This window comes from Schistocerca nitens, chromosome 1 (assembly GCF_023898315.1).
Source record: "Schistocerca nitens isolate TAMUIC-IGC-003100 chromosome 1, iqSchNite1.1, whole genome shotgun sequence".
Classification (NCBI taxonomy): Eukaryota; Metazoa; Arthropoda; class Insecta; order Orthoptera; family Acrididae; genus Schistocerca; species Schistocerca nitens.
The window spans coordinates 739,796,692-739,809,610 of record NC_064614.1 but is presented as its reverse complement, the minus strand read 5'-3'; the positions used below and the strand labels follow the sequence as shown (position 1 = coordinate 739,809,610).

At 43.3% G+C, this 12,919-nt stretch overlaps 1 protein-coding gene across 1 annotated transcript in view; it reads left to right on the top strand.

Annotated features, from left to right (window-relative positions):
- LOC126260288 (midnolin) overlaps positions 1-12,919 on the top strand; it is a 230,147-nt gene that overhangs the window by 106,895 nt on the left and 110,333 nt on the right. Inside the window, exon 3 of the mRNA XM_049957616.1 lies at positions 6,309-6,365. Within this exon, the coding sequence (XP_049813573.1) occupies positions 6,309-6,365 (57 nt within the window). The remainder of the gene's footprint in view (positions 1-6,308; positions 6,366-12,919) is intronic.

Here is a 12,919-nt window from a genome sequence, read left to right as displayed (position 1 = left end):
CAAAGTATCCTCTACCACACACTGCAAGGTGTGATGTAGATTGAGCCCCACGCTAGTTCATCGTCCTTAAAATGACTAAATCTGAGATGTTTAATCCTTTTCAGTTGTAGGTAGGTTGACTAATCAGTGTAAGAGGTTCGTGGAGGTATGTACAGTCTATGGAACTAAATGAAGGCAGTTTGTTTATTGGCATATGGGTTTCGCTTCTTTTATTTGGAAAGCATCATTGGCATGACATATGTTTCTTTTTAGACGTACAATAAACGTATTATGTTCAAATGGCTCTGAGCACTATGGGACTCAACTGCTGTGGTCATAAGTCCCCTAGAACTTAGAACTACTTAAACCTAACTAACCTAAGGACAGCACACAACACCCAGCCATCACGAGGCAGAGAAAATCCCTGACCCCGCCGGGAATCGAACCCGGGAACCCGGGCGTGGGAAGCGAGAACGCTACCGCACGACCACGAGATGCGGGCAAAAACGTATTATGTGATATAATATGCTGTTATATTACATTTTGTTTTTTCTCTTGCTTTTTAAGTTAAAAGCAACTTTTGTACCACAATATCCGTATTGTGAATGTATCGTTCGGTGTTAAGATTTCCAGCGCTATTAACACATGGGTGTGGTCCTATAGATGTATGTTAGTTTTCATGCTCCAGCTGGCCAGTTTCAGGCGTTCTTTCAACAACATTTGTCACACCCCATGTTTCACTTTCCATGTGGTGATTAACAGGTGTGGTTTTTGTGTGTAGTGTTGGCAACAATTTTTTGTGTCGCGCTTGATGGTTTTTCAGTTGTGTGTGTATTTTGCTGTGTGTATGTATTTTATTTTTTCAAGCCGATTCCAACTCAAAACAACCGGTTTCCAAACTTATTAATAGTTGGATCTTCTCATATAGAACTACGTCATATGTTGTAACGAGTTGCTACAGAATGCCGCAAAGTAACAATTGGCGTGACTAAAGTTCTCAGCCTTCATTGATAAAAACCATCAATGATGAATATCGAGTCTGTTTTAAAATCACAAACTGTAGTCACTTTACCGGTTAAAATGTTCCTGTGGGAGTCTGTAATGCAGCAGAAGTGCCCTTCGTAAACCCTCATCATTGATGAATTTTGTCCATTGAGGAAGTCTGAGAACTTTGCCCAGCCATGTCAACTGTTAACTCTCCAACATTCTGTAAATCCCTATACCGTATGACATAGCATTTATGTAAACCAGACTATGAAACTCAAAAGTTGAGGAATCAGTTAGTGAGTCTTCAATCGATTTAAATACGGCTACAGCGGACAATTGGAGTTCTCATTTAGGTCTATATTTTAATAGCGTAACACCTTTATGTAAACACTTCTTACACTGTGTGATTTTTGTCAATCAGCTATGTGTAACTACTTCAGTTGCGGCTGCCCTAGTTTCTGAATTATCTCTAACTTTCCAGTTGGATGGTAATTTCTAGTATGCAGGGAGTTGGTGAGCCGAGTGCACTAATGTCATTGAAATCTCAATGCTGAGCTAGGGAATTTAAGATGGTTGGCAGTAGAAGCATTGGTGCGCGTTTCGCAGAGTGCTTGCCCAAACGCTAGAGGTGAGCGAGTGGCAGAGGGTAGATGAGGCGGCGTTCGTGCGTTAGTTTTCACCTTACATAAGCTGGAAAGCGGGCAAGCGGCGGATGTGCGCCACCCCCCCCCTCCTCTCTCGCTCTCTCTCTCTCTCTCTCTCTCTCTCTCTCTCTCTCTCTCTCTCTCTCTCTCTCTCTCTCTCTCTCTCTCGCCACCGCCGCATCTTATCGCGCCGACGTCACTGCGTCGGGTGACGCGGGCGCGCCCTGTTTGCGGCGTAGTGGCGCTGACAAGCCCCATTCGGATCGCATAGTGAACGCGCGTAATCTGAACAACCAACGGTTTATGCTGCGGTCACAGTGCCACAGATCTCGGTGGATTAACTTTGCATTACAACCACCAATATAAAGAGAAAATGGATTCTGTAATTAAATGGTTTTATTTACTGCAAAGTAAGATTGCTGTGCTTTGTGAAATTAAATCTTTCCTTCAATTTAAGAAGAAACACACTAGCAACTTATTAACCAATGTAACTTACAAATCTAGTTCACTATAGTTTAAAGGTAATTAAATTTATGTATTTGAATCTAATTTGGTTGCACTGGGTAAAGACATTCAGCAGTTTCACTGCATGAGCCACCCTAGATTCTAACGCCGAGCGGTTTTAGTGACGTTTGGTGTCTGCTTTGGGCTCTAAAGTTAAGAAATGTCTTCTTTACACACCCATAACTTCACTAATCATTAAGTCAGAATTATGTGGACATGTATATTGCATCAGTAGTGAAATCAGGTGCCCCATTTATACTAACATACCACTTCTGGTTTCAGAACGGGGCAGGCAAACATCAAATACACATTGACGAAAAAAGAAATCGTAGACCAAAAATTGCGCAGTAATTTCATTTCAGGAATACTTTCGTGTAGGTAACCGCAAGATTACAGGTTAATGTAAGCGTGAGATAAGCCAATGCTAGTAGATCAATAACCGATGTAACGGCCAGAAAGCTGATCGCAATCATGCGGACGTGCATGCACTGTGTTGTACAGGTACCGGATGTCAGTGTGTGGGATAGAGTTCACATCCTGTGGCACTTGGTCGCTCAATACGGGAACGGTCAGTGCAGTTTCTGGATGACACAAGTGTTCCGATGATGTCCCAAATGTCCTAGATTGGAGAACGATCCGGTGATCGAGCAGGCCACGGCAACATGGCAACACTGTGTACATGTTGGGTTACAACAATGGTGTTTCAGGAAGCGTTATGCTGTTGGAAAACAGCCCTTGAAATGCTGTTCGTGAATGGCAGCACGACAGGTCGAATCATTAGATTGACTTACAGATTTGCAGTCACGGAGCGTCGGATAACCACGAGTGTGCTTCCTTTCATACGAAGTCGCACACAAGACCATAACTCGAGGTGTAGGTGCAGTGTGTCTAGCAAGCAGGCAGATTGGTTGCAGGCCCCCAGCTGGCCGCCTCCTAACCAAAACACGGCCATCACTGGCACAAAGACAGAAACAGCTTTCATAAAAACAAGACACCAGTGAGCTCTTGCTCGGAGCTGCCCTGCAAGTATGATACGGAGCAGTCCACGTAGCTGTCAGTTTTCTTGCGACCGTTCATTCTCTCCATCACTGCTGCCAGCAATCCTGTACGGCCGCTATATTCCTGCCAAGTCTGTCTGCAGCGTTGCGGGATGAACACTCATTCAGCTTTTCGTAGCTCTATTACACAACTTCGTTCGGACTCGGTGAGTTGTTCATGATGGCGTCTTTGTCGCCTTAAAAGCGTTCATGACTAACAGAAACTCACCACATGCAATATCAAAGGCACCTAACGCTGACGACCGTTACAGCATGTATTTCAAACAAACCTGTTTTGCATTGTCATAACCGGCCCAACTAACCCCCCCACTCTTATGCGACTTGCGCGAAATTTTAGTAGAAATCATGTTTCAGAAGTAGGAACACGTGTATCAACATTAGTTGATGTCGCACAGTTCCTTCTTGGGTGCCGAGATATTTTTGTTTATAGCGACAGAAGCTGCACTCTTTAAAAAAGCTGACAGCAAAATTTCATTTAACATCTGAGTGTTATGGAGGCGAACGTCTTTAGGCAACGCTAAATAACACGTGTACATAAAATAGCAAAATTAGCGTTAGGTGTCAAGTTTTGGGTGCACGGAAGTGATTGATTTCGTGAGCAGCAAATCAAAAAGTCTTTAAACATAGTAATTAGCACAGAGCGCAACAATCACAGATGCGCTAAAAAATTCACATGTTGAAAATTTTAAATTATCGTGACACCAGCAGTCAACAGCAAAGGAGAGCAAATCTTGATAGTTTCTTCAAACAAGTATCAGACACCGAAAAACCACATTCATTCATGCAAGATGTAGCGCTAGTTACGTGCTAAATAGCGTGTTTCTTAAGTGAATGTTTGTTGTGTAACATGTATTGGAAGAATAATTTCGTGGTTTGAGTGATAAGGATGCAGATTCCCAAAATTGTTTTTAACGCTGAAACCGGGAAGAGCTAATGTGAGTGCTGCTTTCGCATTGGTAAATAAGATTCTTCCTTTCCATTTGAAAATGGGGCCGTATCTTACGTAGTGAAATTCTCATAAACTAAACGTTCAGCGTCAGATGTTCGTAATTGTGACTGTGTTAGCGCGGTGGGTTTCAGCAGCTTGCTGCCGATATGAGTTCTTTATAGCTATTTACAATTTCACCTTATGGGTGACATTATATAACGTGACGCAACCTGCGTGGTTCTCGTTGCAGTGAGTTTCCCTATTACTTCTAGTGTGTGCCTGGCTACTATGAATTAAATATAAACTTCTTACGTAATAACCTGAAGCTGGCAACACTCTACTGAAACTAGCCGTGCTGGTCTTAATTGGTGACAGGGTGACATGTGCAATCAGTGTTGTGGGCATTTTGTAAAACTCAACGTTTATGGTGATCAGATGGTGAGAATGCATTGGAACAATGTTGAGTTGCCTTAAAGTAGTGACGTTTGCCGTCTAAAAAAATCAGATATTTTAGCACATACAGCACGAGCTGTAGATAGCGTTTTACTTCATATTCGTCGTAGTAATATGGAGGAAATTTAATTTTAAACCGTTTGAGCATCCTCCTCAAAGGGACAGTGATCATTTTGAGATATCCCTCTTCTCCACTCGATTACGCTGTGTTACCGGATTTTATCTTCATCCGATAATGGGCCATCCAAAGTTGACACGAGCGCTTATGACTTCAGCTGTTGTGGGCCCTAAACCAGCTTTAATGTAAATCATATTCCATGGTTCCTGCTGAGATGGGTGTCTGTGAGAAAGTAAAAATGTGGATATTAAGTGTAAGAGAACGAAATTACTTCACATTATAAAAATAGGATTTCGTTAATACTTGTTTCGTAAATAAAACCGCCTTTTCCTGCTGCCACTTAATTTATTTTGTCTCAGAAGTGTTTTGCCTTTTTCTTGTTCTAAGACGTTAGCTTGAACAAAAAGGCGAAACGCTTATGGGGAAAAATAAACGAAGTGGCAGCAGCAAACGGCGTTTGTATTTACAAAGCAAATATTTCTATACTTGCTGCGGAGGATGGCCAGGCAAACCTATTTTGCAATAGATACCCGAAGATTAATACAACCCTAATAAGCTCAATAAAAATTTTAAATTTCTCTAAAATTACGTTTCAATGGAGTAAGAGTTAAAGAGAAATATAGTTAAGTCATTCATATATTTCACTCACTACGTAAGATATTTATTTTGCACAGGTAGATTGCTTTACTCAACCCGTGTGTTAAGTTTCCTTTCTTATGTGATATTAATCCCCTTTAAATCTGTACTGGTTTTTTGTCATAGTCTTTCTTCTTATACACGTATTGTCATCGACAAAGGAGATGAAGGAATATGTAGAGTGCTCCGAAAGATCTTAGGAAATGCGTTGTAGAGACTGAGGGCTTGTTCATCTTCACTACTGTGGAACGCTTACTGCAACCTCTTGGCTACTGCGAACGACATAGTGCAGTAAACAAATAAGAATAACTGCTGTAGTCAGCTTAGTGCTGTTTCCTTTCCTCTACAGTTTTTCTTTGTACAAAGGAACTGTTCCCGAAACACTTTCATTTGCCCCGTTCTGTAGAACTACTGTATGCGTTACAGTTACGCAGAACTGTGATTAGGGTTACTGCGTGCTCTATGCATGGAAAATAAGAGGAATTGTCCTCATTTGTTTACTGCATTCTGTAGGTCGTTCGTAATAGCTGAGGGCAGACTGCAGAAATCTTCTTCACGGTAGCGAAGATGGCCCTCATAGCTCTTAAGGTATACATTTAAGATCCCATTTTTTACTGAGAGTATTCTCATTTTGGTCTTCACTACCACCTCTCAAGTAGCGAAACGGCCACATGACGAGATACCAAAATCCTGTCCTACAACGAACAATACATACATTTCTTAGGACACAATATTCAGGAAATATTATCCCTGTAAATTGAGTTCGCCAAAATATTATTCTGAGACGCGTTAGTGAATGCAGATATGTGGAATAAAATGGGTCAGTTTTTAATCGCCTGGCTGGTGCACTTTCTACAACGTTTATCGCGTTGTTTGAGTAGTTTTCTGTAGTTCGTAGATTTTAATGAAAAATCATCTGTTTATCATAATTTGTAAAAAAATTACTGATTACTTGCCTTCAGCCATGTTACGCCACTGACGTGTTTTTTCTTGTGTTGCAGGCGCAGCGGCCGGAGCAGAGCGTGATGCAGGCCCTGGAGAGCCTCAACGATTCGCAGGTAAGCCCAGTCGGACCATTGTTCTCCGCCTTTCAGCGCCCGGAGTAGTGTTCGGAAGGGCCTCTCTCCTCGCCTCCCCCTTTCCGCGCTTCTCATTGCGCGACCTCCCCCAACATCCTCAGTCAGCCTTCCATTACCTCCGCTTTTAATATTAAAAGTGCAATCCAGGCCCAAAACTCGTGTCGGGCATAGGCAGCGTGGCTTCACCGCTTTGCTCGACCATCGGGAAAGCGTTGCTCCGCGTGTTCAGAGCGGCAATGAACACGATTATTTTAAGCCAGCCTTAGTTTACGGTGCTATGCTATGTTGGTAGGATCTGTTGAACGGTCGTTCGCCTCTTCTCGGAGATGAGCTCTTGTAGCTGGAATTCACTCGCCGTAGCGGGAGGCAAATGACGTCACGTTTGACCAGGAAGCGTCTACAGATAACAGAGTACGGTTTTTGAAACAGTCTTGACAGGGATCGCCAGCCCCTCTTTGGTCGGCGAGACGTCGATTCAGATTGTCACTGCTGAAACATGGGTCATAAATGCCATATAGAGGACTAGATGCATTCAGGAAAAAGATGAGATCCGACCATTCGACTGGGCGATTGGTACTGCCGACAGGCATACTCGTCGACTCAGCGGTAAAGTCAGAGACCAGTGAAGGATTCAGGCCCTGTCAATCCTAAGAAGTTACTCTGAACATTTCTTTCGCCTCCCAAAAGTTCGTGAGTGTGAAAAATGCCGATTCTCACTGTGGTAGGTTGTCCGCATTGAGCTATAGGTCCGCCTTGTACTTCCTTAGATCAGTCGGTTAAAAAATCGGAGGAAGGTATGATACACTACCTCCAGTAGGACCATTCCCAATAAAGCACTAAAGTGTTGAAACAACCTTATATTTCATGACCGATCCCACTTTCAGTCCACTGCTCCGAACTCATTATTCACACCTTACGCAGAAAACCTTTTGCAGCAAAACGGTGTATTATTTTAGAGGTTCATTGGTCGAAAGATACATAGAAATAGTTTTCTGGGAATTTTGTTAGAACTGATTAAGCGTCGCCAAGTAGGTCCCTTGAACACTATTACTATCAGCTAGCGGGAAGCACTACGGTCTGAAAAGAGGCATCTGCCCATCCAGCAACGACGTTGGCTCTCAATGAGCCGCAACACTGTATGAAAACGATCACAATTACACTATCAAAAGGCACGGGCACAATACTCACTTTATCTATTTCCATAGTAAGAATGCTTGTAAATTACTATAGCATAGACTACAAAGGATTGACATCGGAAAGTGGGAACTCTTGACTGCATCTCCACCCCAAAATACCCATGAATGGTGTCCATCTAGGTGGGCTTGTGATTGGTTCCTCTGTTTTGCGGATACCAACGAACTCCGGAAGTTGTACACGTTGTGACAACCGAAAATCTGACACACGGTGGCTCGAACCAGCATTTCTGCATCTACAAACATATTCCGCATGGCAGAGGGCTGTTGGCCATTCATTAGGTTTCCTGTTCCACTGGCAAATGTAGCTAGGGGAAACTGTAAGAGCCCTAAAATTTTCGTTGTCTTCCCAGCCCTTACGTCATACTCAAGTTGCCTATATTTCCTCCAGCCTCTCGAAAATGCTGGTTCTCTACATTTTAATCAACGTTGTTTGACAAAATAGTTTCTCCTGTAGATACTCCCATTTCAGTTGACGAACGATCTCCATAATAATTCCAGAGCTGATCGAACGCAGCGGTAACAGTCTGGTTTAAAGAAAGACATCGTAACAATTCATATGCAGACAGGTGGAATCCTAAACACGCGAGAAAGAGTCACACATATCTTATGTACGCGGTCTTCTTTACAAAAGAGGTACGCCTTCCTAATTTCCTCCAGTAAATGGAAGTCGATTATTCGCCTTCCCTACGGTCGACCTTAACGTACTCGTTTCATGTCGCTCTGCAACGTTTCGCGTACATGTTTGTCGTGACTGTCAGCCAGTACACCGTTAATTAGGTATTCTTGAACATCACATTTCTTGTCCTGCTCATTTGTTAACTTAAATTTTTCCACATATAAAGCAAGCTGCTGTTTATCACATCAGATACAAATAGCAGTAATGTTGCTATCTGTAGTTTTCCTGTATATCGCGACCAGGCAACTTCAGCATTAGGCTATCTGATCACGTCCCCATGTCAGTGTCAGCGAAAGTGACAGTTCTAGTCAAGCTCAGGAATGTGTAATGGTTGAGTCGACAGATAGTGATACACAAATAACTTGGCTAGAGTGCCGTGGTACAATCTTAAATTGTCCCTACCTATGTACTATGAGGGTTGTAAGGAGATCTGAAAGATTCGGACTGTTATCTTCAAATGATAGTTCCTGTAATTCATTTCACTGACGAAATAGTGACGTTTCAGCCAGTCATCCTCAGGAGCACAATAAGGCCGTAGTTCTCAATCGTAAACTCCTTGTGTCGTTAGCAACTTTCTTTCGGAAAGCGCTGTCTTCCGTTCAGACATACCTAAATTTGTTTGCAAGCTAACATAGTAGAACCAGGCTCCAGTAGTCAGGTTGCATTGTGTATTTGTACTAAGACACACTTTCCGCGATTGGTGGAAAAATTTAACCATCCGCTCCAGACAGGAAAAGGACCAATTACGCCAGTCGTCTGCTCACTCAGAAGAAGGAACCCCCTGTCGCAATAAAAATACGATCGGTTAAATTTTTCTCTAATCTTCTCGTTCAAAAAAGCTGGCAAATATGTGAAAACTGTCACCTTAGATTCCGAGCCTCCGGAGCGTACGTAAAGAGCGACACGAAAACAGCTGGATTTAAGTAGTACTCTAGTCTCAAACGACATTTTCGAAAACCTTACAGAACAGCGGCTAGCTGCGGTGTTACCTTTATTTGCGGTACTTACTCGATGAGTTGGGTGTCTGTATTGGTCATAGGCCTCATGAGGATCCAAAGTTGCCCGCATCTCGTGGTCGTGCGGTAGCGTTCTCGCTTCCCACGCCCGGGTTCCCGGGTTCGATTCCCGGCGGGGTCAGGGATTTTCTCTGCCTCGTGATGGCTGGGTGTTGTGTGCTGTCCTTAGGTTAGTTAGGTTTAAGTAGTTCTAAGTTCTAGGGGACTGATGACCACAGATGTTAAGTCCCATAGTGCTCAGAGCCATTTTTTGATCCAAAGTTTTGGAGGGCTGTTGCTGGAGTTACGTTGGTAACATGTTCTCCGAACTAGTTCTCCATTGTGTCGGGGGAACTAATCTGACCATTGGCTTCGTAAATAGTGTGAGGTCTTATCTGGCGGTAGCACTTTAATGTGGGTTGCGATTAGCAGACGAGTGGGTAAGTCCAATGATAAACCTCCAGTGACGTTGCACCGTGCTGCGGTTAGACAAAACTAAAGAAACTGCTTTAGTTCCGTGGAAACAAAACTGTTTAATTTTGTGTGTCATATTTTTGAACCGTTGTCTGTGCTACAGGGATCAGAGTAGTGGAGTGAGAGTTGCTCATTCAACCTTGTTTCGTGGAAAGGAGCGAGGCCGACGACCCTTACAAAGACATTCAAAAGTAAGGGCATCCAGGTCCACAGGTCCTCCTGCACACACCTCTGGAAGTGCCTGGCTCGCTGCACCTCGCTTGGAGAGCATCTTTTACTTCTAGGAACATGTGTGAAAGTTAAAGGTGTTCCCGATATAAATATTGTTCAGCCGTTCCGATCTAGGTATGTATATGGAAGGTAGACCAGCAGAAACTGGCCGATCAAGAGAGGAGCAGAATATGTAAAACTATAACTGGTTTAATCACGCCGAAATTTAGACAGTTTATCCCGTGTCACCATCTAGCAAAAATATTTTGTTCCTTTATACTCAACTCACAGCTGTAGTAACGCAATGTGCTTTGAAGCAAACCTTCAAACCGTGTTAGGAAATTTGTATTTGCTAAAACTGTGGATCGGTAAGAGAAAGGCATAGGTAATTGCAAAAATATTAGCAATGGACGCAATGGCCAAAAATTCGTCTAGCGTTTCTAAGAACCGGTCCACTATACAACAATGGCATGCAACAATAATAAACGCCCAAATTGTTAAATCTGTGGTGAAAATATTTAGGTATGAACACGAAATTGCTCTTGCAGTAATGTGGACACTCTTAAATGTTCCCAAAGTGTCGCGTTAGACAGCTTCTCATTTCACTTCCTGTAAACCAATGTAGCGCGTACGGGTAGAAATGATGCAATCGAACGCTGGTACTTAAATGACGACGAATGTTACTCCAGGCATCAAGAGTTCTCGCTAGGAGGTCGTCTGAGTATCTCGTGTGACGCGTAGAGTCACGAGGAATTTTTCAAGCTTTCCACCCATTAGCGCTTGGTTTAGTCTTCGCGGGACTAATTTAGATACAAGATTATTCTCGTTCCGACAGCTTCCATCCTGCTCATGGCCTTCCGGCAGTTTCCATTGATACCTCTCTCTCTCTCTCTCTCTCTCTCTCTCTCTCTCTCTCTCTCTCTCTCTCTCAGCTGAGACGACTTGGTACTGACCTGTCGTCCAGTCTGCTGTAATTTTTTTAGATGTACGTTAGTTACTGATCCTATTTCTTGATATTTCTGCCCATGCGCTATAATTTCGTACTGGAATAAGACTGAATTTCTTCAAAGCACGTGCCCGATAAGAATGTGTGTCTAAAACACAATGTTGCTGATATCTTGCATTAAACTGAAAAATGTTTTTAAGGCTTGTTGTCCCTTTGATTAAACTATAAATTAAATAAGTCTAGTCACTGAATTTAAATCATTTGAGACTTATTTCGGTCGCTTCGCTCCACCATCAGACTACATTTCAGGATTTTACGGTTGCATTGTTCGTAAGAAAGCAACAGTGCCAATTTCTAGAAATGCCTTAAATTCAAAATCAACGTTGTAAATACAATTGGATTAGTAAACCGGATCACTTACAGAACTGCATCCTGATGCATACGTACGCTCCTCTGCATCTGTGTTGTGTATTTTCCTGAAACGTGTCCGCATCTCGTGGTCTTGTGGTTAGTCGTTGCCACTAGATCGTGGGGTCCCAGATTAGACTGCCTGTCTTAGAGTTTCTTCGCTTGGCGACTGGGTCTTTGTCATGAATATGAGCCGAAATGATGAGGAAACACACAGACGCGTAAGTCGCCGAAGTAACGGTCGAATAGAAAGGTCTCTTGCACCACCCGACCCAAAAACTCCAGACAGCGTCTCTCACCCAGTAAGAACATACGATCAATTAACTTCCAGTAATTCTGCACATCAGCTTGTTTTTTCTGTCTACAGACTTCAGAGATTCTGCAGGTTTTTGCGTCTTCTGGTGTCTGTTGTTTTCGGATATTTCTACAAAAGTCCTGTTCTTAGATGGCTTTAGAAATATATTATCGCTAGCATTTTAAAAATATCTTGTCTCTCTCTGGATGAAGAACATAATTATAAAATACAAATCAGTCAGTTTATAAACTGCCGGGAACAAAATGGCAACACAAAGGAGTTACGTGTTCCTAGGCAAATTTCGCGCCCGGCGCAAGTAGCGTCACTGAGGATACAAATCGTTTCCTTTAAATACACGCGGTCACGGTCGAGAGCGTTAGTTACCTTTGAGATCGGACGTGGTGAGTTAAAGACCGCCTTTTAAAGCGTCAAAGACGCCATTATCAGACCTCTCGGAGTTTGGACAGCTACGAGAACTGGGTGTTCGTCCTGCGATATTGCAGAAAGACTTCAGAGGAATGTAGCCACTCTACATAATTGTTGGCAAAGAAAGAACGGGCTCGGGAGGGCACGTGGCCCTACGGAGAGGGAAGACCACAGTGTTAAGAGTATTGCTTTGCCTCGTCGTACTGCATCTGCAGCAGCAAGTTGAACAGTTTGACCACAGTGACACAATGAAATGATGCACGTCGGTTACTTAAAGGACAGCTCCGAACCAGACGCAATGTTGGGTGCATTTCACTGCCCCCCAAACCACCGCCATTTGCGTGTTAAACTGTGTGTAGCGAGACCTCATTGGTCGACAGCGTGTAGTTCTGTCGTTTTCTGATGGCAGATTGTTGTGCGTTGGTGCCAGTGATGGCCGTCTGTTGGTTAGGCCAGTTTGAGGGCCAGCAACCAACCTGTTTGTGTGTTGTACAAAGTGGCCCTACACTTCATGATTTCGTGTAGCAGAAGCGCACTCACGGTTATCCCACGCACCCTGACTGCAAATTTGGACGTCAGTCTGGCGATTGGACCTGTTGAGCTGCCATCCATGAACAGAATCGCAGGGATGTTTCATTATCAGGATAACGCTTACCGACACAATGCTGTTGTATTAAAACATGTTTTACGTTGTGTCGACATGTTCCGTGGCCTGCTCGATCACCATTTGTTTCGAATCGAGTAGATGATGCGACGTCACCGGGCGAAGACTCCGCTATCCACAAACTTAAGACACTATGGACAGTGCTACAGACATGGAACTGCATCCGAGAAACTGACATACGGCATGCGTGCAACACAATGCGTGCGCGTTTGCATGTTTAATGTAAACATTCTGGTGGGTACC